This window comes from Dermacentor andersoni, chromosome 8 (assembly GCF_023375885.2).
Source record: "Dermacentor andersoni chromosome 8, qqDerAnde1_hic_scaffold, whole genome shotgun sequence".
NCBI classification, from domain to species: domain Eukaryota; kingdom Metazoa; phylum Arthropoda; class Arachnida; order Ixodida; family Ixodidae; genus Dermacentor; species Dermacentor andersoni.
This window is the reverse complement of record NC_092821.1, coordinates 52,109,121-52,135,068: the sequence shown is the minus strand read 5'-3', so window position 1 is coordinate 52,135,068 and position 25,948 is coordinate 52,109,121. Positions and strand designations below refer to the sequence as shown.

General features: G+C 42.9%; 1 protein-coding gene across 4 annotated transcripts in view; it reads left to right on the top strand.

Annotated features, from left to right (window-relative positions):
* Positions 1-19,086, top strand: part of LOC126526374 (F-box only protein 6-like) — a 33,349-nt gene extending 14,263 nt beyond the window's left edge. The window contains exons 5-7 of one of the 4 annotated variants that reach the window (XR_011895979.1): positions 2,467-2,687; positions 9,362-9,527; positions 16,226-19,086. Coding sequence is in view for 2 of the 4 variants with exons in the window: in XM_072289669.1 (XP_072145770.1) it covers positions 2,467-2,640 (174 nt within the window). In the remaining 2 variants the exon portion in view is untranslated. Of the gene's footprint in view, positions 1-2,466; positions 8,773-9,361; positions 9,528-11,318 lie in introns of those variants that run through there. The other 3 variants (XR_011895978.1, XM_072289669.1, XM_072289668.1) reach the window with 3 other exon arrangements.
* The last annotated feature ends 6,862 nt before the right edge of the window (positions 19,087-25,948 follow it).

The following is a 25,948-nucleotide window of genomic DNA, read 5'->3' as shown; positions in this document are numbered from 1 at the left end:
CCGAATAAGTGCGTGGAAATAAGATTTCATTTTTTTTCTCAATCTGCTTTTTCGGACACCTGTTTATTCGGACATTTCCGCAGTCCCCGCGAGGTCCGAATAAACGGTCGGCAACTGTATACAACTCTATTGTGGTATTACTACCACAATAGAGCTTAACATGTCTGCTATTCGGATAAACGCAAGTGCAAATGGACTGGGCATTTCATGGGATGAGCGGAGGTGCAGACGTGAACGGCCTGCATGGAGCGGCCACCTGGTGGCACAGAGCTCAACCAAACACGAATATAACAGTAACCATGTGTATTCTACTTAGCTGCTGGCGTAAATTTTTGTCAGGAGTATAACCATAAACACGTCTTTTTAAGTGTTTAAAATATTTTACACTTGCTTACAGCAGTAGGTGGTGTCCAAATCTACGTCCTATAGGGTGGCGCCCTCTGGATTTAAAAAGCGAATATTAAAGGCTATGCTTTTGCTAGTTGAACGTGCCAGAAGCGATTTCGGGAGTCGGAAACATGTCAGAAAGGTGGCCTTTCGCACACCACCTATATTATCTCCCCGTTTGGCTGGTGAAGCTCTGTGCCACCAGGTGGCTGGACCATGTAGGCCTATCAGGCTGCTCATGTACCATATTTACTTGCATAATTATCACACTTTCTTGTTAAAAAAATTGACGCAAATTCAGGGGTATGGTCATTATGCTGGTTAAATTTCCCGCGAAAGTATATATATTTTTTTCATCCCGCGTTTGCCAGGTCAACAAGCAGCATAGAGTTTCATACAATAATTATTGTATGAAACTCTATGACAAGCAGGCGGCTGCCGAATATGGTGGCCGGCGGAGCAAGCCGAACGTGCTGAATGCGATTTTTGTTATTATGAGTACATTGTGTGCATTGAAACAGTTTCTTCTGTATCAGTTATGAATAATAACGTTAATATCGGCGAGTCTGGACAGAAACAGAGATGGGTGCGCGTAGCTGCCAGTGACATAGAAACACATGGCGGGCATGCTGCGGAAACTGCGGCATTTGTCTTCACTACTATCCTAATACAGGACGTTTCCGCTAAGGGTGGGCAAATATCTTAGCTGTGTTACAAGTGTCAGCGTATGAATAGTGCTAATGAGGCTCTGAAACTCGCATGGCTACATCCCATGAGGTGCACCAGTCGCAGTTGTCATCTCTGCAATACCAAATGGCTTTACAGATGCATGGTGCTTTGCGTTTCAAGTCAAATGACTTGGGCATAGAAAACATGCACTTACATTGGCATTCTTTTATGCTGGGCACCTATTTCAGGTTGACATAACAAACCTGCAAGTTTTACCTTTGGATAGCAAATGGTCTGAAACTAGCTTTGGGGGCTCTCCCTGCACGTACTAGTAGTTCTAGAGCAAGCCAGAAAGAAAAAAAGAAATAACAATGTGGTTAATAAATATTTTTTAGGCCTGTGTTGAAAATGCAAATACTATACCTGTGAAGCTGGTTAGGAAAAAAAGTGCTTCTAAAAGCTTGAGTATGTACTCGTGTGGTGCACTACTCTTGTTCTGCGTGTTTGACACAGCGCCTGGGTGTTTTCAAAACACACTGCACACGAAATGTGTTCCTGTACCAAAAATATTCTTAATGTTAATTCGTTAATTCATAGTGCAAAATGAAACTTGCAGAAGAATTTAAAACATTATACTTGGTATGCTACTTTCATTAATTTTTTTAATGATATTGTAGCGACATTAGTCAACACAGGTTTATAAAAATTAACTACTTATTAAGGGGCGAACTTGTGCCCAGAGCTAAAGATGATCACTCTGTCGCCTGCGCAGCGAAGGCAGATGAAAAACATCCTCTGCCATGAGCCACTGGCCTTGAACACCGTTTGCAGGCCTCTCTTGATGAAACCACGTGCGGTCGTGTCCCATTTGTGGGACAGCAGTTCGGTGGGAGCTCGTGCACACGCAGGCTGGCAGGCAGGCGCACTCCGCGTGTCGTGGCGGACACTGGTGGCGTTTCGCTTTGTTGCAACGCTTCCAGTGTCCAAAGTGATCTGTGTGGTCCTTGAATGCAGGCTACGTGGCAATATTGAAGAAGCAAGAAATGCGTCAGAGGTGTTTCATGGACAGATGTGGCCTATGAAAGGGATGTACTGCATTGAGCGACTAATGTGAAAATTTTAAATGACACAGACATTATCAGTTTGTAGTTTCTACACATATTGAATAATTTTAATTGAAGCTCATGCAAATAGAAATGTGCCTGGCTCATCACCTTGTTAAGATTAGATGTATAATGTTGATTATGTCCCACACTTTATTTTAACACATTGTACTGCCAAAGTGGTTGTAACAAATATAGTTACTATGAAAAACATTGTTAAAAGCATTGCATTTTTTTTTAACTTCAACTTATAACCAGTCGCAGGGATCCTTCTCTTTGCTTATTAATTTACTTTGTTTATTTGCAGGTCACACATGTGTTTCGCGACTACCCATCAGGGGTGCGCTTTGTTAAGTTCCAGCACTATGGTTGTGACACTCAATTTTGGGCAGGCAACTATGGATCCAAGATGGCAGGAGGTGTGGTTCGTGTTCGTGGAAACAAGCAGGAACCTGTAGCTGCTGAAATCATCACTGCGTAATCTTTCCTGGTTCTCCCGTCTGAAGCTGCTTGCAAGTACCCGCTCATGTATGTGTATCTGCTGTTTTGTGTGGGTGTACTCCTCCATTAGTGATATTCTCTTATGTACAGATTTATACGAGTAATGAGCCTGGCTTAAACACACTTGATTGGTAATATCAGACTTGATTAGTTTATTGTTCTACTTTCTAATTTGCATGAACCTTTTGAATATGTCCCTTGTACAATTGTAGAGTTTATGACCATGTTATTTAAATAACATTGTGAGTTAAATTGAACCTCTTGCTTATATCAACAAATTAATGGGGCTTCTATGGCAAAAAGCAAATGAAAAGAAGTTATTCATAAAGTCTAATAATCAAAACTTAGCTTGCAGAAGCTGCGTTATTGGACAACACTTCTGAAATATCAATCTAGCCTCTCTTAATTGCAGGAGGTAGCTTCGTAACCCAGAAAATATTAAAATATGGAAGAAAAGTGGTGCTATCATCGTGAAGCTCTCACATTATGTAATCAATTGCAATGATGTCTACTTGTGTGCTTTTTTGTAGAGAAAGACCATATTTCATTTCATAGAAGGCAAGGACTCCACATAAATTTTTTGAGAACACTTCCTGCTCCAAAACAGTCAGAACGCGAGAAAATAATGTAGAATTCATGATGTCCAACTGATGTAGTGACAATGAAGTATTATTTATTTTTTATTTATTTATTTATTTCACAATATTGCACGCCAGATTGGCCCAAGCAGGAGGGCCATGAAAGCACAAATAATAACAGCACGTACATGCAAAAAAAGAAAAGAAAGTTACATTGCATGCGACATACAACAGAATAAATAATTAAAAGATGACAGAGCAGAAACGAAAAGTAATGAATATTGAAATTCGTCATAAGAAAGTTGTTTCCTTTCTACTGAAGAGACAAAGTTTGAAGGGCCTGTTCCACTTCAGGGGAGCGAAAAACCGATTCAGGACGCGTGTTCCAATCAGCTACTGTTTGAGGGAAGAAACTGTGCTTAAATGAGTTTGTTTTCGCAAAAATAGGCTGTAATGAATGTTCCCTATTATGGCGGGTCCTTCGAGTAGTGGAGTGCCTGAGGAATGAAGGGGGAGCAATGCTAAGCTTTCCCTGCCAAAATTTTATGAAGGGAAAAAATGTGGTTCAGTTTTGTACGTGTATTAAGCAATGGGATATTATTGTCCTTCATAAGCTGTGTTGGGGAGTCTGACCCTCTGTATTTATGAAAAATGAAAAGTGCTGCCTTTCTCTGAACAAGCTCTAATTGATAGATGTCTTCCTTGTGCGGGTCCCAAATTACGGCGGAGTATTCAAGTTTGGACCTGATGAAAGTTTTATAAGCGAAGAGCTTAATATGACTAGGAGTATGCTTTAATTTTCGTCTCAAAAAACAGAGCTTCGAGAATGCAGTTGAAAAGATCTCGGAGATATGAGTGCCCCAGGTTAATCGGTTGTGAAGTTATCCTAGATACTTATATTGTGAGACCTCGCTAATGTGACCGTTGTGGAGGCAATACTGGTAACGGCTAACATTTCTTCTTCGCGTAACTCAGAGAAGCACAATCTTACAATGTTTAAGCCCATATTCCATTCTTCACACCAGAGACATATTTTGAGCAAAGATTGTTGAAGCAATTGATGGTCTGCTATTTATGCTATTTCTTTATATGCAACGCAGTCATCTGCAAACATTCTTATTGACACTGACCATGGAATGACATTTATTAAATAATTTACATATATTAAAAACAGCAAAGGTCCTAACACACTACCTTGAGGAACACCGGAAGTAACTGCAAGCGATTCAGAAAGGGTGCCATTCACATCAACAGACTGCGTTCTACTATTTAAGTATGCTCCGACTCATTCTACAAGATACAGTGGAAGACCAATCAACTGCAATTTATAAAGAAGCTTTGAATGTGGTACCTTGTCAAAAGCTTTCGCCATATCCAGAAAAAGAACATCGATCTGTCCAGAGTTACCCAGTACGCTGAGAAAGTCATGAACCGTCGTAACTAGTTGAGTAGTGGTTGACATGCCCTTCCTGAATCCATGTTGAAAAGGTGGTAGGATGTTCTTTTCCTTTAAAAGGTAATTTATAAAGCGGGCCATGCTGTGCTCTAGGAGTTAGCAGGATGTAGAAATAATTGATACCGGTCGGTAATTAGTCACGAGTAACTGATCCCCTTTTTTATGGATTTGTACAACACAAGCCTTCCTCCAATCCTTAGGCAACTCACCGGTTTGTAGAGAAAAGTGAAAATTTTAGCAAGATGCTCCGAGATCTGGTCCGGATAATGCTTTAAAAGAGCACTTGGAATGCCGTCAAGACCATGACCTTTCTGAATGTTTATTTTACGAAGCAAAGACAAAACCCCTTCTGTGGTAATGACAGGAACCTCGCTAGGATCGATGGATCGTTTCGGTGCATCAAATACCATATCTGAAAGGCCCCCAAAAACAGTTTGAAAGTATCCATTAAAGAGCTGAGCTATTTCCTTCTCATCGGTAACAAGGTTCCTATTATCACTTTTAATTTCTCTTTTATGACCTCATTTTGATGACCAAGGTAACTCCAAAATTTGCTGGGATCTGTTTTTATGAATGATGGAAGAGTAACCTTAAAATAGTCTGATTTTGAAGTGGACAGTTTCTGTGCTGATTCTTGTTTTAAATTCTGCAAATGCTAAGAAGATATAGAATGATGTCGCCTAAGACGTTGAAGTCTCCGCTTCAAATGAATAATATCGCGACTCACCCGAGGGTTTCGACACTTATTTCTCACTCTTCGTCGAGGTACAAAATTTGTGATAGAAAATAAGGTGCCTTCCTTGAGGCATTCCCATAAACTGTGTACATCACCCTCATTAGTACGCAGCAGTACATCATCCAAATAATCAATAATAGAAGCGTCGTCAGCGCGGTCAAAATCCTGGACGTAGGCAACAGAAAAATTTCGAGTACTCTCAATGCGATCAGTAGGACAAGAAAAAAAAAAAGCAAATGGTGATCAGAAACATGAGGCTCAACTCTGAGTTCACCGTTAGAGAACAATTCACCGACAAAGAACAAATCTAAGAGCATTTTTATGGCTACAGTCACGCACAATTTGCTTAAGGTGTAAAGCTAACATGGGGTCCACAATTCAGTCACCAGAAGCACAGCTCTCGTGAGCTAAACTCCTCCAGTTAAAGCCTGGTAGATTGAAATCCCCCGTCATAATCACATTGTTTTCAAGCTTGGTTAAGCAGTGATCATATAAGCTTTCCAGAAATTTTAATTGAGAATCAGGAGCGCGATAAACCGCACATAATAAGAAGGTCAAGCCCAACATGACACATTTAAAAACAGGCTTTCGTGATCTGGAATTTTGTCAAGGACAGTGACCTGGACAAAGGACTTCACAATAACTGCGACACTCCCGCCCCTTGAACCACGATCCCTTGTAAAAACATGATAGCCAGGGGGAATAATTTCATCATTACTTATTTGATCATGTAACCAGGTTTCTGAAAGAACAAGAATGTGCGGGTCATAGGAAACGAGTAGTAGTTCAAGGGCGTTAGTTTTATTCTTAATACTTCTGGCATTTAGAGCCAACAGGCATAGTTCTTGTGCTTGGTCCTGCAACCGCTATCTTTCAGAACTATCACCTGTGCTAATAGGTGCTGGCGCGTGTGTACTCGATGCATCATCTCACATGTAGTAGGTGTTATCAATTTGCAGTTTGTCATGAGTAAGGGAAACCTGCTTGCCATTATCGCTTTCATTATGTTTTTGCTCAGAATTCATAAAAGGGAGGTGTCTCTCATTTTCTTCAGTAATTATAAACATTTTCCCACCAAATTAATGAAAAGAAGGTTTTTAAAGAATTTTTTTTACCAGTCTAAACTGATTTAGCATATTTAAGTTTCACATGTTGACAAAGCCTGTGGACAACCTTGCAGACAAGCTTTTACTATCTTTATGTACATATATTTAGTGTTGAGGCTCTGTAGAAACATGCAGAAAAAGAGTATAGTGCATTCAATATTGGGACATAATCTTGTCTTTGATTACATATTATTCACTCTGGCATAATTGAAGCCTATATAGAAATGCAGATCAAATAGCATGATTATATAAAGTTTAGCTAATGTGGGTCTAATGAATTCGTAACAAAACTGTTTAAGGTTTTGCTTTGGACGATTACCTTTTTTGTTTGTAAAATATTCAGCCTGTAGTAGGTTTGCTGCAATAGAGTTTGGCTGTACATACTTTACGCATGTAAACCCCATGAATGGAAGAATATGGATTACAGTTGCCATGACAAAGCTGAATTACTCGCAGCCTAAGGCAGTAATTAAGAAGTATAGTCTGAAATTGGCAACACCATAGTGCACTCATTACATTATGTGCTTGGGTCTCCATAAATTTCAGATTTTTCTTTTTTGCAACAACTACAGTTTACATACTTCTTTGTTTATGTTGGGACATAGTGCTGCCTTTAATTGCATATTTTTCAGTCTGGAATAATAGTTTCTGGTGCGATGAGCTACATTTTATTTCATCCTGTTGCAAAATTTCGCTGGTGGGGCCAGAGGCCAGAGGCAGTACTTAAGATGAGCTTGATAGAGAGTGACTGAGGAGAAGGAGAGGTGCTTTAGGGAGCACGGCTGAGTGCCTTGGCGACATAAAGAGGAATAAAAGAGGGCATTCACGACCCATGGCTGCCAGCAGCAGGTAGAGGTATGCATGGTGTGTTTGAGAGAGGGCAGTTTCATGCAATTTCTGTCTGGCTATGCAGTGGACCATGGAAGAGTTTCAGTATTTATGTTTCATCATTTTGTGAGTGCCATTCCTTTTGTCTGTTTCTTATTGGCCATCATAAATGATGATTCCCTCCAGAGATTTCTGCCAGTGCCTTCAATGTGTCTTTACAGCTGTAGACAGATATTCTTGAAACCCATCTTTTCACTGCACTGTTAGAAACTAGCTGAGAAGAACTTCCTGTTGGGCTAGTTGGTGCATATTAGCAAACAATATTTTAAATGTGCAAACAAAAGACCACAAAGAGAGAGCACACAAGGACAGGCGCAGACTTGCAACTAATCTTTATTCCACAAAGACCACATATAAGTACATCCCAGAAATATACCACTGCGCGTGCGCAGATAAAGCATAACCACCCAAAAACTTTCTATTCAAGCAACACACAACCTCATCTCATTGTTGTACAGATAAACTGAGGTGTCACCGACACCATCATCTCCCTTCTTTCTTATATGATATGCCTCGCGTAACTCTCATGCCCGGCTATCTCGGCACTGGCACAATGTCTTAACTTCTTTCAGGATCGGCTTACCCGGGCAGGCCAAGCAACGAGTAGGAAAGTGCCCACTCGCTTTATTCCTAATTGACACTTCATGCTGATGCATGTGTATGCGTAAACTAGAAACTAGTTTGAGAGAAAAGGATTCTTACACACATTTGCAATATAACAGAAGGAAGTGCTCGCAGTGAGTCACACTTGTAAAATTAATGTATGATGTGCTGGGCATGAGGTAAGGTCAACTTCTTAATAACTGTGCCTTTATTAATATTTTAATGACATTTTAGTGAAAGAAATGTTAGACTTTGTGCACATTACATGCTATGAGCTTGTGTACCTCTGTTTTAGTGCAGGACGTTTTCATCTGGTGCACAACTTTGGGGAAATCCTCAAATAGCTTGCACATTCTTGATGAGGGCAACCATGGCAGTATTCTTGATGGACACACACAAAGCACACTCCAGCAAGTGTAATTCTGCTGTGTGAAATGTGAAAGGCTGGACAGCTAGGTAAATGCTACCCTGTGTTGTTTGTAACAGTACCCTTGCAATGCTGGTGTGATTTCTTTCTGTAATAGATGTTGTCATGTGTTTGTGAAATATAAATTCTCTGGCTGAAATGCAAAATCACACTTGTGTCTTAGTGCCAATTTTCAACGTATTTTGCATTAGCACATGTTGTCAGGGGGTTGCCACAATGTAACTTTGGAGTGGCTTGTTATGTTGAGAACAACCATTTTGGCAAAGAAACATGCACCATGAGTATTAAAAGTTGACCTTTCTGTCTTTATCATTTGGAGCCTGCTTAGAGCTGATACTTTCTAGCAGTTGCATCGGTTCACAAGATGGACCCATCTTTTTGCACGACTTTCTCTTCATTATCTTCTAGCATGCTCTGCAGTGTCCAGCACAACAGTGCGGATGTGCATTATGCATTCACTTTCCGAATAATGTGGCAATGAAGTGAAACATCCATTTGCAGCGTGCACTTGTAACGACATGATTTTGGGCTTTTTTCTTGACATCTGGAGGCGCTCTGCTTTGAAATCGATGTTGTGCACAGTCCTTATATCCATTTCTATGGAGTGCATTCAGGTCTTGCAGTATTCATGCAGCATACTGTAGTCATGGCGGTCCACTCAAATGTGATCTAACAGTATGGGATTGATGCAGATATTTCGACTGGGCTTGTGGTCTATGCTAAGGCTATGGAAATGTGATTCCTTCCAAAACCCTCGTGCACATTTCACAGTAAAAAGATCTTTGAGAATGAGTGTTACTAGGCCCTTTATCTAACAAATTTGTATATTCTTACTATAACTGTGACGATATTGCTCAAGTGTCAACACCTTGAAGCCAAACATACACCTAGCTGCCTGAACTTACAGCAGGTGGGAAGCCTTAGCTTGCTGAGTGGGCTTCAGCACTCCCCGCTCCCAGTTTTTCCGGCTGGCGACCTGCCTATGAACAAAGGCGCATATCCTTTGAGCGCCTGCCTCAGGTGATGAGTCCAGGATGGTACACGCCTTCAGGGAAACCAAGGGCCTGCTCAAGGTAATAATTGTATTATTATGCACCAAGCATGGGAAACTTAACAGAGAATAATGGAACCTTAGCCCCTCCCACCCTGCCCCGAAATGCAACCGTCACCCACTTAATATACTTGTCTGTAATATTCCTTTTCTGGGACACTATACTGTTGCTAATTCTGTGGTACACAGATCCACTTTATAGTAAATCACTCCAGACTGCGCCAGATGCTTACTGCAGTCATATTGAACCTTGTATAGTGGTATGCAGGACTATTATAAAACTAAATGAATAGTTTAATAGGCCCTAATTGTGACAAAGTCTTTTTGTCTTCATCAATGTGAATCCTCTGCACAACATGCAATTTGGGAACACTGCGGCATAAGGGTTCCACTGAAAACTACTGTAGTGTGTTGTGATGGTGTTATCAGTGAATGGCTGCAACTAGAAATAGCTTGAATTTCAACTTTGGCAGTTCCTTCAATTCACTGCATTTCTTGTATGTGCTACAAGTGTTGAGGCTTCAGTGCTATAGGGAAGGCTGTTCTGCTGGCCAGGGCCCATATTCTGTAGTGCTCCTGTTTCCGAAAAATTCGCTTTGTGAGCAGCAATTGGTCGCCACCTGGGGGACGCCGTCGCCTCGGGGCACGCACACATATTATGGTGATGTCACGCACTTATCAATCATGCGAAAACCGAATTTGTCGTCTGCTATGAAGCAAAGTGACGCAAGGTGCTTCGGTGTGATCCGAAGCGCCGTTTGCAGAGCCTGTGCGTGCCGTGTGCTCTGGTGAGGTCGTTGTTCCAAGCAAAATGGCATAGATGGTGATCTTTGTGGCGCCTGGGTTGGTGCTTTTAGCGAGCGTCCGTGAGAGACAATGACGACCTTGACATCAACAAGGCACGTTTCATATGGGAGACGAAGAATTCAGGAGGCAATTGAGGCTCTCAAAAGGGACAGTTCACTGCCTGTGCGAGGAGCTTGGGGTTGGTTTGGGACCGCAACGCACTAGCGGCATTGATACTGCGGCCAGAATGCTGCGCATATTGCACTTTTTTGCGACTGGAAGTTTCCAACAGTGCGTGGCCAACATGCAAACTTTCGCCCTGTTCCAGCCGTCAGTCAGCCTTTTTTTTTTTGCTGAAGCCATAAAAATCATGGCTTCAAGAAAAGGAGTTGGTGCAGTTTCCAAGGACGACGTACGAAAAGGTGGTGGTCAAGCAAAGGTTCCTTGAAAGTGGCAAGCCACCGCACAATGTCCCACCATGCGGCATAAATAGGTCAACCGCAGTAATCAAAATATGCCAAATCACTCACCGCCAGTATGTGACACACACATTTCATAATGAAAAACATAAACCTCATCAATAACATGAATGTATTATTTTTTCTTTCTCAAGAAACATTCATAATTTGCTATATTTTCCTTTAATTTGCAACGTTCTCATCCTGAAAATACCTGCGCGCCGATTGGCCTCTGTGCTTCCTCTTGTTTTCATTATGTCAGGGAACCACCCAAACATGACCCCAACGCCAAACTGAATTCGAAAACCGAAGCGTTGCAGAATATGGGCCCAGAGGAAAAATAACTGTCACATTTAGACTGCTGATTTCATTGGTTGTCTGTTTTACAAAACACAAAATTCCATTGGAACATAGCTTTATTGCAACAGGCTTTCCTTGTAGTTATGCTGTACATGGGTCTTTTATCGGCACTGCAAAGTATGTTCTTTTTTTATTATTGGCTTCTCTGAATGTTCATGTTACAACATGAAGAGAAGACATCCACTACGGCTGTAAACAGTCTCCTGCAGGAACTGACCTCTGGAAGAGAAAGCGAGATTGCAGACGAGCTCCAAGGCCAACATCGAGAAGCACACACATTCTCAGGCAAAGAGAATGGGGACGTCAGAGACTGGTTGAGACGCTACCAGAGGGTGAGCCACCACAATTAACGGAGCACATTTGCGCAGCTCTCTAAGATTGTCTTTTCCTTGCCGGAACAGCCCTTATGTGGTTCAACAAGAATGAGGGCGTGCTCACAACTTGGTACAGGTTCGTCCAAGAGATCAAGAAGTGCTTTGGTAATTCACTTTCGAAAAAGAAAGACTGAGCAGACACATTCATTACGAGCGCAGTTACCAGGAGAGATGTGTACTACTTATATTGAGGAAATCCTGAAGCTTCGTGGAATCCTGAACGCAAAAATGTTGGATGTGGACAAGGTTGGGCACCTACTCAAGGGAATTGCCCAACATGTGTACTTTTTTTTTTATCTCTAAGGAAGACCTAAATGCCACGTCCGACTGTCGTACGTTCGAGGCTCTTAAAACATGCCACATTCTTCCAGTCTGGTCAGCTGGGCAACATGACTGCCATAGCAAGTGTGTAGATATCTGCCTCTAACAGGTTTGCTGTTTTAGTACAGAGAGTTGTTAAAGATGAACTTGCTGATTTTCAAGGTGCAGATGCCAACCACGTGTGCCACCAATGCTCTGTTGATGAGCGCTACATGGAGCCACCAGCGACCTCGTCACGACCTTCTAACATTGACTGCCACACTTACAGCACTTATGGCCAGAATACCATGAACAAGCCACAATCTACAAGATTTGAATGTTGACGTGACAGGCAACTTCGGTGTGGGTCTCCCATCTACAGTACACATTCGAGATCTGTGCCCAACTTCAATGAAAATCGCAGCACACCTGTGTTCTACAGCTGCGGGCCTCAGGGACACATCGCCAGGTATTGCTGCCGTTGCCTACAATGTGCTCCGTGAGATCCCGCATATCCACTTCGCATCCAAGAAGCTGTCCTGGCAACCATTTGTATCTTTTCGCCAGCTACCTAGGGAAGACACGTACACACCAAGGAATGACTCCTCAGCCTGACTGGCCTGCAGCCTGACTCCACTTCTGACTCGGACAAATCAATCACCATCTCCACGTCTCTGCTTGCCTACGCCACCCCCACTGGAAAACGGGCTGGTGCGGCCAGTGGTGGTGAAGTTGTGGGATGGTCACCTTTGCAATTGCCTCCGTCTGTCGTCATATTAAAGAACAAAGTGTGCGCTTGTGTCAATGGTGTAAATACTGTGGCTTTGGTAGGTACTGGTGCTTCCATGTCATTGATGTGTCTCTCTTTCAAGAACTACCTCGGACTGAAAGTGACGTTTGCTTGGGAGGGAAATGCCACATTTCACAGAGTTGGTGGTGAACTGTTACGTCCTGTGGGAGTATGTTCCATTGTGATAACCGTTGGTGGAAAGGCATTTCGAACTGAACTTACTGTACTAGCACGCATGCCGTAATTCTTTATATTTAATTCTTACAAGAGTGTGGAGCAACATTAGACTGCAGGGCTGATGAAATTTTACTCAGCAGCAATATCCAATCACCTGTTGACCTATGCTAAATATTGACGCCTTGACAACATTCCACCAGGAGGTATTTTCCTTGTCAGCTAATATACTTTTGCTTGCGCAGATGGCAATGTTCATCCCAGTGACCTCGTTGCACTTCCACGCTGGTTTCTGCCATGGATTAATTGAACTCGAATATGTCAACACTAAAAAAGAATGTACTTGTCCCTCAGTCACTTGTCGAAGTCGGAGATGGTTGTGCTCGCATGTGGACGGTTAATATGTCTGAGCCAGTTATTTTGCCTGCCAGACTGAAGGTAGCACGCCTTGAGAAAGATGGCGTTGTCAGCATTTGTGCGGTTGGTAATTCTACGAACTCAAGCTTACCACTCAGTGACCACTCTTCCAAATTCAGGAGCATGATTAACAAATTGCTCCCCTCTTCCTACCAACAAGTGCTCCAAGAGCTCCTTGCCTGCTATGCGTCAGTGTTCGACTTTGCACAAGAGCGTCTATCTTCACCACCTCGCTCCATTGTACGCCACCACATCAATACTGGAACAGCGCTGTCCATACAACAGAAGCCGTACCACGTTTCTCCTGCCGAGTGAAAAGTGATTGCTGAACAAGCTACAGACATACTGCAGAAAGGCATCATCCAGTAGTCTCTGGGCGGCTTCAGTTATATTGGTCATGAAGGAAGATGATTCATGGCGATTCTGTGTTGACTACAGATGCTTAATTGCATTGACAGAGAAAGATGTGTATCTTCTCCCACATAGATAACAGATGATGCCATTGACTGTTTACATTCTGCTTTGTACTTCTCCTCTGTCGACCTGCGCTCAGGCTACTGGCAGATACTGATGCAACCGCCAGACAAGGAGGAGACTGCCTCCATAATGCCAGATGGACTCCAAGTTTAATTAAAATAATGCCTTTCAGTTTGTGTAATGCTCCGGCAACATCTGAACGATTCTTGAACACGATGGGAAATATGCATGTATTACCTGGACGACATTATTTATGGCAAGACATTTCATGAGCACAACCAACAACTCGAAGTTGTTCTTGACTGCATTTGACGAGCTGGACTGATTCTAAGCTCCAAAAAGTGCCACTTTAGTGAGTGTCAAACATTTGTTTCTGGTTTCCTCGTTGACAAAGAAGGCATTCCCCCAGACCCCGAAAAGCTTGCAGTGATTCAGGATGAACCAGCTGGAAATGTCAAAAGACCTCCACAGCTTCCTGAGACTATGTTTGTACTTGGGCCGTTTCATCAAGGACTTTGAATGCCTAGCTCATCCGCTCATGTCACTCCTTCACAAGGACACACTGTCCACAAGGACTACTGAGTGCGAGTCTGCATTCTCCCAACTAAAATTTCTGCTCACCTCAGCTCCAATTTTGCATCACTTTGATCCTGAGGCCCCTACTGAGCTTCACACTGATGGTAGTGGTCTGGGTAATTGGAGCAATACTCGTACAGGTACATGGCGTACGCCAGCAAGTCATCGCCTAGGCAAGCCGTACTCTTACCAAGACAGCGGAATTATACTATATAACCAAACTGGAATGCCTCGTGGTAATATTTTCCACCCACAAGTTTCGACCATACTTGTACGGCCACCACTTCAGGATAGTGACAGACTACCATTCACTTTGCTGGTTGTTTGGACCATGCGACCCATCTAGCTGATTAGTTTGGTGGTCATTACGGCTTGAAGAATACGACTTTTCTATCACATAGAAGAGTGGTCACTGTTATACCAATGCTGACTATTTATCTTGCTTTCCATCAGCAAGTACGCAAGATATGGACAATGATCTAGATGAATTTCAGAAGCATAGACTGTTGGGCCAGTTGGTGCATGATGTGTCGTTGAGCGGAAATACGGGCGAGAAGAAATGGTGTGGAGTGGAGGGCTGCACACGCACAGTCAAAAGGCTGATACCAAGCTCATGCGTAGTGACATGCAAAAAATTGTAGAAAATGCTAACACCCGAGGAGATACGTAATTTCTTTATCTATCAAGGCAACTGACGGGGCACTGACATATCTGGCAGATTGTGCGTATATCTGGCCAGCTTCAATAATTTCTCTTGCCAGTCTGTCGTTAGACTTTTTTAAAATGGTGGCATTTCTAAACAGCGGAGTGCAACCAGAATCTTTTATGTGTGCAGGTAGGTGCATACCACCCGCAACAGCCTTTAAAGGCGCTGAGTGCTCTCCGAGTCGGTCGTTTATACATCGACCCGTTTGGCCAATGTAAACTTCACCGCAGCGGAGCGGAATCTGGTAAACGACCTTAGTGGCGCAAGTCACAAAGGGGTTTACATGTCTCTTCTTGCATGCATTTTTTTGCACTTTTCTTTTTGCTCCGATTACGTATTAGAGAGCACAACCTCGTGAGCTTACAGGGGGCTATGAAAGCTACATCCACCTCATGCTTGCATCCTACTTTCTTCATGTTGTGCAATACTGCATGTATGTACGGCACCACCACGACCGTTTTTGGTTTCCGCTTTTCCTGTGCGGTTGCAGCGGTTCCCATTTTGAGCTTCTTTAAAATCGAACCTCCCACGGCCACCAAAAGGCTGAAGGGAATGCCCGAGCTTTTGAGCCGTTACACCTGCAAACTGAAGCTGTGCTTGACCTTGTGCATATAGGACTTTCTCAAAGCCGAATTCAGGCTCAATGAAGCAATCCCTCATTTGATGAGCTTAGTGTGTGAGGAGTCATAAGGTACATGTAGTAGGCTTTTCTTGGAACATGGTAAATATTCCCAACAAAAATGGTCGTTCCATTTAATATACAAAGCAAGGTCTAAAAAGTGCAACACGCCACTGGCGGGAAGTTCAAGGGTAAAATACAAGGAACATGAAGTATTACTAAAAATATCTAACATGCCATTGGCTTCTGATAGGGGCATTTGGTCACTTGGTATACTTAAAAAACACACGAAAGTCATCAACGTATTGATACACTTTTAAAACGTGCCTTTCTACAAGTTCTGGTTGCAACTGGTGGTCCAATTTGGCTAAAAAAATCTTGCAAAGCACAGGTGCAACACAAAAGCCAATGCATATGCCCCTCTTTTGCACATAGGTATTGTTATCATAGCTTACAATCGTGGAGCACAAATAACACTTCAACAACCCTAAAAATTTGTCCACATTTATTAACGAGGTGTTTTGAAAAGGCGCTACTCCATGAAAGTCAATCGCATCATGGACTGCTAAAAACAACTCATCAGTTATAAGTGAGTGTTGGTCCTATCCATACCATTTCTTCCCACCCGTATTTCCGCTCAACCACATTATATCTAGATGAATGCCTTCTTGCCATCTCCGCAGAGTTTCCCGATGCCATCGCCTTCAAGCACGAGCAACAGCATGACCCTTCTATTATAACTATTCTTGACGACCCTAGGTGGTCAGCACAGGGCTCACCTTTTATTATTTTTGACGATTTATTGTATAAGAAAAATTATTCTGCTGAAGGCGCTTCACTTCTCCACGTGGCACCCCAGACATTGAGGCCTTCTCTCCTTTGCACCATGCACGATGACATCATGTCAGACCACATCGGCTTTGCTCGGACACTGCACCGAATGCACCAGTGTTTGTATTGGCCCAAGCTCTGGAAGACGGCCAAGGAACAGGTTGCCAGTAGTGCCATTTGCCAGTGCCATAAGCAGCCATCGGCACCTCCTGTGGGCGCCTTGCAGCCAGTTAAGCCGCTGACTTTGCCCTTCGAATAAGTTGGTATTGACTTACTAGGTCCCTTCCCCAAGTCTAGTACAGCGTGTCACTGTATTATTTTGTGTGTAGACTATTTGAACTGCTATACTGAGACAGCGGTGCTTGCTTTGGCTACAGCAGCTGATGTGTAATCTTTCCTGCTGTACTCTGTCATCCTCTGTCACGGTGCTCCACGCATTGTGATTAGTGATTGTAGATGGCAGTTTACGGCAGGTATTGTTGAAGAACTACTACATCTTTGTGTATCTGATTACTGCCACTCAACACCGTATCACCTGCAGACAAACGACTTCACTGAGTGCATGAATGCTTTTACCAACATGCTTACCATGCATGCTCCACAAACCACAAAAATTGGGATTTTATTTTACCATTCATCACGTAAGCTTACAATACTGCCAAGCACTAAGTCACAGGGTCTGCACCTTTCCTTCTTCTCTATGCTTGCCGCCCTTAAACCTTTATCGATATCATCCTTCTCTGGTCCTACATGATAACTCTTCAATGGGCAGACTTTGTTGTGCCAAAGAAGCACTTTGACTGGCCCACCTCGGGACCCTCTCCTCTCAAGACCATGCTCGTCACATTTGCTTCTGGGAACTTTGTTTGGCTTTGGGCACCTGCATGGAAAAAAGAGCGTACACAACATTTCTGTCAAGATACATTGGCCCATACAATGTACTGTCACGTTTGAGTGATGTGGCAAAAGTCTGCCACCTTGATTTAAAATGTATGTAGGAAGCAGTGTCAACACACATGTTCATAAGCAATGCACATTGACCCAACCAGAAGCCACCGTATCCCCGTTGCCTGTGCAGTTTTCCTTGCTTCTCAGTTGTGGGATACGTGTGAGACAATTTGAATGTTGCTCTGGCACATGTGGTAGGTCTTGTTCAATTTGGGTTTTTTGACACTTATTGAGAGCTTGGGCATACTATTGTGATTGTCTTCCTAAATGTCTCTCTTCTTATTGTAAGAAACACATATTTAAGTAGCACAAGTTATTCCCTTTACCGTGTGTTGCTCTAAAGGCCGAACCACAAGGAAGACGTTTCCAACAAATTTTTTTCGTCGATACCGGCCACTGTTGGGCAGCTTTTACGCTTTTCTAGCCACTTCAGGCATTGGTGCTGTGATCTGGCATGGGCTAAACGGTGCCAACAATGAAAATTCATCGGAAACTTGTTCTTTGTGGTTGGACCTTAAGTAGCACATTGAGATTGATTCTGTATGCAGAGAACCTTGAGAGGCATTTGAGGAGGGACATCTACAGGATAAGAAACTGGCTCTCCATCACAGATGTGACTCCACGTGCACAAGAATATGATGAAGGGTCAATGAGTCAACATGAACATTGCAATGTAGTCCACTGGCATTAGCTATGAAAATAAGGCTTTTGTGGAAAGCGAGATACATTCTCGGTGCGCCCTAATGTTGATATGCGTGTCCGCAAATGCCTGGGACTTTATAGAAGATTGAGAGTTGTAGTCAATGGTTGGATGCATTCTTTCATGGGGCGCACTACCTACTGTGTACCACACTTTGTGATGTTTGGGTGTGACCATGGTGTACTTGTCGCGAGTGCTACTTCTCCATGCTTGTGTCCATGCTGTGAGGAGCAGGAGTAGCGCACATTTGTGGACCTGCATTCTTGGCCTGTCTCGGCTTGACTCGGCTGACACGGAATCTAATGGCCATCATAACAGCATATAACCAACCTCAGTAAAAAATGTCATTACTGCTGATTTGCCTAATCATCTGTACGCGTGGATTGTTTATTTGCTCCAGTGGGCCTGTAAATATATCGTATTGTTGCTTTAGGAGTTCATTTTGGCAGCTGATAAGATAGGAAATGTTAAAAGTGCTGATATGTCTCTAGAAGGAACTCTACTCAAATAGCTTTTAAGTCTCTGTGTGCCTGACCACAGCGCTCTTCTGGCTGCATACTGAAGCCCCTGCAAAGCTTTTGACGCTCTGCATGTTAAGTAATTTTTGCTTTTCCAGATCTTTTCCTTTTTTTCTGCTAGATCATTTCCACGACAGTGGGACAGTGCTGTTGTCCTTTAAAAAAGTAAGACGTTTTCCCTCACAATTTTCTGCATTAGCCAGACAGACCAGTCCAGCTTTGGAAGGTAAAAAACTACTACAGGAGGCCTGCCACAGGTCTTGCTGCGAGTTCTTGTCACTCACAGTGTGGCTTTAAATCTTCTCAACAAAGCAGCCGTAAATATGTAGCAGTTGACTTATTGAAGTGTAAAGGTATATCCAAGCCACTCTATAGAGCCTGCAATAAAAAAATCCATGTGGCTTTGTAAAAAAAAGCACTAGCCGCGCAAATTTTTCAGTGTGCTAGGAACCTGTACCTGTTTATCTGTGTCACAGAGATACTGAACCTCTTATTCAGTAAACATGTTGGCTTTGCAAAGAATGAAATAAAGCTGTTGCTGCTTGCATTTGTTGTTTCCGTATGTGTTTATGCGACACTGTCATTTGAAAGGACCCTAAGCCTGGTGCAATATTTTGAATGGACAAATGCAATGGGTAGAGTATGCAGTGGTAACGATGCCTGACTGTTGATGGAGTTCTCAAAATGAAACTTTCACAAAAGCCTAATCGTTGTCACCTGTGAGTGAAAGCCTAAAGTGCCGGCCGCAAGAATTTACAAATGGCATCGAAGTTTCATAGCAACTTTGTAAAATAATTACTGGATTTAGAATTTTACCAGATATTCTTTTGATCGGACAAGTACCTACACTGGGTTTCCTCAGTGTCTACTGTATTTTCAGAGATGGAAGGACGTGCTAGAGTAATCCTGAGACTATGATACCCGACATTCACGCCCAATATTTGGCCTGAGAACATTGATCTTGCACAAATCATTTTGCCACAGAGCCATCCACATGCTGTGCGATAAGATGGGGAACGTTCAACCATATTCCGTCGCAGGTCTTTGGGACAAATGTATCCGGTGTGGTGACACCCCATAAGCACTTACTGGCTCCAGTTCTCAAATACATACGAGCCAAATTAACAAAGCCTTTAGTTTATCATGCAATCCATGATGCACACTGCTGCGAATATTGTATTGCCGAAAAAAAAAAGTTTTACAGGAAAGCTTGGTTGAGCAGCAACGATGACATCGCCTTGATGCAGCGGTCTTATGTATTTCGTAAACAGGATGTGACGAAAGAGAGTGCTGCTATGATGACTGGTTAAAAATGTTGTGCGATTTAACGTTCATGCAATATTGTGGGTACTACAAAAAATCTGCGACATTGTTTTACAACCATCTTAAGTTTCGTAGAGCTATGGGCGACGAGTTGCAACCACGGAACATGGAGGAAGGAAAGAAAACTGAAGAGGCCCTACCCCCTCCATCTGCTGGGAGAAAAGTGTAGAGGAAGTTGCATAATATTTTACGCTGTTCTTGGGGCACAATAACAATTTTGTATGGCGGTGTGCTGTTCTATGGTGGGTGTGCTCATGCGTGTGTTGCCCTGTAGGTCTCGTACCATGGCAGAGGCTTCACGTGTGCAGGATAGCGTACGTTCATGCTTTGTTCCACTGCAATCTGGAAATATATTTCCTGTCTTCGGTGGATTCATGCTAACGTGTCACCACTGACTGAAACCTCTGGGCATCAGAATATGTATGACAAACGCCTCACAGGTCAGTGCTATGTGCAGTATTCCTGCTTTTGACAGCGGATGATGCATTTGTGGCATGTAAACAGCCATGTAGAACGATGGGAAAGAAGCGGCGGCTGTGTGTAATTAACTGTAGAAGACGACATTTAGGCAACTTGGTACTGGTTGAACATCTTCAAGGGGCAGCGCAAGACGACAAAGACAGAAGGCAGGAAAGACACAGGACAGCACTGACCTGTTTCTTTCCTGCCTTCTGTCTTTGTCGTATTGCGCTGCCCTTTCAAGGTGCGTGATTAAGGGACGAGCCCTCCTTACCGCAGATATCTGTGTACTCTAAGGGCTCAGGGAAGTGAAGCTTGGCGGAGAGGTACAAGAGTGAACAATGCTCGACAGAAGAATGTACGTATGCCTGTGCACACATCAAATGGCTGATGACGTAGGCTTGGTCAACGCGCTTCCTGTCTGTCAACGCACGGAAGATGGGCCTGACTAGCTGCCCAGGTGGCGCTGTGGAAATGCCGGTCAACAGAGCCCTCCATGGTGCGCATATAAGTTTCAGGTAGTTCAAATGCGATGCCCTGCTGGTGAATGCATGGTGCCGCTGTATATCTGCTCTTCTCAGCTCCACTGAGGTGGGAATTTTGGAGAATTTCGTGCATGGGAGGTTTTGTAGCATGCCTTCTGTCGCTGAGGAAGTAAAGCACTATGCCGAATGCATGCACTGTGCACGAGAAATCGCAGACGCCATTTCGGTGCGCTGCCGCTTTAATGCGTGTGCTGCTCAAGTCACGCAGTGCCAAGCTGCAACAGCAGGCTTCTGCAATATGTGTCTGTTCGCTTCAGCACGAGCACCAACTCAGAACCGTGGCCCAATAACAATGAATTGGTTAACTAATCAAACTGATATAATAAGCTGCTGGGATTAGCACATCGACTCACTTTGACCGGCTATGATATGTGTTGACGCTGAAACTGCCAGCCACAAGCGTGCTGATGCCGCAAAAGTGCATTTCCAGACATGGCAATGAGTTAATACTGTGAGTGTCTGTAGCCTTAGAGCTGACGCGCAGTATTCGGAGAAAGAACGACACTGCAGCAACAGTTTCGTTTGTTGTCATTCATTTGTTCACAGTAAGATATGTGACAATGGCTGTTAAAACACCACTTTTTATGTACAGTCCCCTATCTTATTGCCACAACTGACTCGCTGTGCCAGGTCAGTCGAACCACTTTCTTTCACTTGTTTTCTCAGCAGCGTGTTCTGAAACAGTTTCAACTGCTTTATATGAACTATCGTTTAATTATGTGGGCCGCTTCACCATCAGGAATTCCTTTAGGTCCTGTAAATTTCTGTGTGGCATTTTTCTCCTAAAAAGTAGTCATTCGCATGCTCCATGAGTGACAACTCATTTTTCATGGTTAACCTAAAGCTGCGCGCACTCTCGACGATATGATTCACAGGCTACTCTAGGCAAATGGAGGTGCTTTTCCGATAGCTGAACACCAAAATAAAACAATGAATAAACCTTCAACACACAAAGCAAGAGACCGGCTGTATGCAGCCCGTTGACAGTGAAACTTAAAGGGCCTCCGAAACAGTTCGGACAAATTTTGTAGACGTGTAGGGTACAGCTCAAGTTAATCATTCGCACCACAATTTGTCTGAAGCGTCTCATATTAAGAGAGCTACGGACGATTACAAGTTACTCTCCTCTATAGCAATGCATTTTCTCCTCAATTCGTTTGCCGAGTGATCAGGGCTAAGCTCTGCCTTCACTGGCTCTGTGTCATGATGGCACGTCATGTCGTCTACTTCTGGTTCTCGGAACGCGCGCGCGCAGCATCTCCAACCTCTCCGGCAGCTGCTTGGCAGTGGACCCCAAGCGAGAGCTATCGAAGCAGTGTGCATTGCGAGCATTCTGTCACAGCGACGAACGTGTCTGGTATTCCGGTAACCACAGGCAAGCTGAGTGTTTCGACGGGCTGGTGAAGGCATAAACTCAAGCTGATGAAGCCACAGAATACCTATATAAACTTGGAGAAGGGAAACTGTACCTTCCACAATGCAACGAAAATAAGAGTAGTGGTGGCGTTGTGAACTAAAGTGTACGACCAAGAGATGGTGCTGGTAAAACCAAAACCAATATCATCATCATTACGTAATGAGCAATATGGCTGCTGCGGTAGGGGCTGGTGGGGCTTGTCGCACTGCTCGCCTGCTGGCTTTGGGCATATTGTTACCGCTTTTGGGGGGGTATTCGTGCGTACGGTACCCTAACATGACTGCAGTTATCCTTATTATGTCGCCAGGTTACCTAGAGGCCTCAACTGGCAAAAAGAAAACACTTGAAACAAGTAAGCTTACATTGTTGATTGTTAATGGTGAATGAAGCAGTACATGCTCGCAGTTTTTGTACAGGTCAGGTGGACTGAATGCTGTCGGTCACTAAGTTTACAACCTACAGAAACACAGATAACCATCTATTTAATGGAACTGAAAGCTAAAATCCAGCGAAGCTTTCTCATCTTGTTTGGCCTGCCGGTACAGCAGAGAGAGCAATACTTCAGACAGTGAGATTTATGCTGGGCTACCCACCTACTTGCAGTTGCGTACAGTGCTGCTTGGCTTGTTTTATACTATACGTATATTGGCTGTGTTCGATGATTTCAGGTAGATTAAAAAAAAAGAAACAAAACCGGCTTGGCGAAGGTGTACTGTCAGCAAGATAAGCTCTAGCTGCAATGCCCCATTGTTTTGATAACACATTGGTGAGAAGCACGTAGTGTAGTGGGAAAGAAATGTGCTAATTTTACACAGCACATATTGTCTACTCTTGATACTTATGCTGCGCATTTAGTGTTCAGATGCGGCAGTAAAGGCTTTGACGCAAATGGAGTACTCGTAGGAAAGCAAGGAACGTTATGGAGACAACAGTGTTTACAAGGACTTCTGCAAATATTGTGTAAATAAACAAGGACACTAAATAAACATTTAAGCAAGCCCAATTAATGCTCACGGATCCTTGGAAAATGCTATTTACAGTGTCATGCTGAAAAAACATCTCGGTTTGCTTATTCAAACAAGGTAAAGAGCTTGCAAGGAGATGAACACCTCAACATAGAAACAGAAGTGAACAAGGGAAGCCTCAGCCTGTAGCCAACATGTTTGTGAAGGTCGTGATGAAGACAAGTTCCCATGCTGAGGCTTCCCTTGCTCGTCCACTTTCGATTGGCTTAACGCCGAGCTGAACTTACTCCGAGCATACTTCAAAAAAACTTTTTGGGGACACACTGTGCTCAGGTTTGTCGTCTGTTGTTTGAAGAGAAAGAAAAATTGTTTTTATCTACTTGTCTGTTTGAGAAGTGTGGAATAGGCCGATTGTGTGAACATACTTTTTTTAGCCATCTGTTATGGTGCAGGGCTAGCCTAGCTATTGATTTCATGCAAACTGTACATGAACCTTTTGTAATTGACGAATGCAAAATAATGCACGTATCCATATCTAATTCTGATCCTAGCACTTGCCATGCTAACATTCCCTTAGATTTCGTCATGTCATTTAAATATCTTGCTGTACACATTACAAATAACTTAAATAACCATTAATATAGAGTACGTCATTAACAATGCTAATAATATACTCAGGTACTTACGGCACAACTTTTTCAAAGCACCATCTGCGTTAAAACTACAGCTTTACAAGGCTCTAATACGTTTGAAACTTGAATAAAATTAATTAAATTATGGGGTTTTACGTGCCAAAACCACTTTCTGATTATGAGGCACGCCGTAGTGGAGGACTCCGGAAATTTCGACCCCCTGGGGTTCTTTAACGTGCACCTAAATCTAAGTACACGGGTGTTTTCGCATTTCGCCCCCACCGAAATGCGGCCGCCATTACCGGGATTCGATCCCGCGACCTCGTGCTCAGCAGCCGAACACCATAGCCACTGAGCAACCATGGCGGGTGAAACTTGAATATGCATCTGCAATATGGTATTCCAGTTGCCTTTTGAAGTAGTAAAATATAACTCTACTCGTTTCATTCTAAGTATAACCATATTGTGAGTATAACCTCAATGAAAACTAACCTAGCACTTATTCCACTAGCTGACCATTATAATGTTGCTCGTCTTTTGCTATTTCGAACAAATTTTCCATCACATGACATTTCACGTCGCCTTCATACTGCAGTCTCGGTACATTTCAAACTGCATCGACCATCACAGTAAGGTATGAATTGATTCATGTTGCATGAAGTCTTTCTTTCAATTTTTCATTTCCCGTACATCTCCGGGAATGTAACTACCTACCCTCAGGTATTGTAGCCATCACCGATAAACATTTTGCAAAGCTGTAGCTAACATTGTATAATCAGGATAATTATTATATTACCAGAACTCACTGCACTTGTTTGTTTGCTTTACTCTATTACTTTGTAGCTACTGCCCTCTTTTGTGCCATATGGCCATGAGGGTATTCTAAATAAAAAGAAATGAGCAGCGACTGCCAGAGTTTGTGAACGTAAAGTAGGATTTCCTAAAAATTGCATTGGGTGTGTTTGATCGTTTTAAAATTATTTGCATTTTCATGTAAGAAATTGTTGTGAGTGAGCATGTGATACATGGTAAGAATGCCTGTCAAGCTTATTTGCAAAGGGCAGATGACAGAGTTAGTGCATTAGCAAGTTTGCTAATTGTTTCTGTTCTGGTCGTCATGGCCATAAAAAATTGAAAAGAAACAAGTCGGCACTAAACATCTTCTTCTCCAGCTTCCAACAGCCTCCAACACCTCCAGCCTCTAACAGCCTCCAGCCTCCAACAGCTTTCCCAGTTGTCATAAAATGCCCTTAACTGCAAGTAAGCTTGTACCCAAAATTTTAGCATTCCCGCTCGGTACGATACAAAACTGTAGGTTGCTGCTTTCCTGATAGGGCTCAAACACCTCTATCTGGCAAACTTGCAAAAATTGCATGGTGAGGCACATAGTTCAAGAGGACCTCTTGTCATTATGGTGGCCATTGAGCTTCTTATGGCTCGGCGTGGGCAGTTTGCAGACCAATAATCTCTCTTGTCTGTCTTCCTGAAAAGAGAAATGAAGCCATAACAAATGTGCAAGCAAAAAATTGTGAAGCAAAAATTAGTAAAATAAATCAACAAATCATGGTTCTAGTTGAAGTGGTGAGAAACATACCTTGTGAAGACTTTGGCTTCTTGATATTACTTCCAGTGGTGACATTCATTGCTTTCTAGTATGTCCAGAGACAATAGAGTCCAAAGGGATCAGCAAATGTCAGCAGCATCTTGGAGGCTGGAGTCGAAAGAAAAAAGTCCCTCAATTACTATGGTGTAAGTGTAAGTAAGTTTGTGATCCATGTATGACTAAGAATAGTGCACAAAACACTCCATGACACAAAAGTTGAAGTTGAAGTTGAAGTTGAGGTTTATTTTCTTTCAAAGATGAAAGAGGGAACTGCGACAAAAGGCGGTAAAGCCTGACGAGGTCACAGTTCCCCAAAACAGCCAATACAGCAGTGAGCAACACAGAAATAAATATTAACATAGTATGATAGTGAAAAATACATTGCATCAAAACAACATTGCATCAAATACATTGCATCATAGTATGATAGTGAACAAACTACATTTCATGAAACGACAATATTAC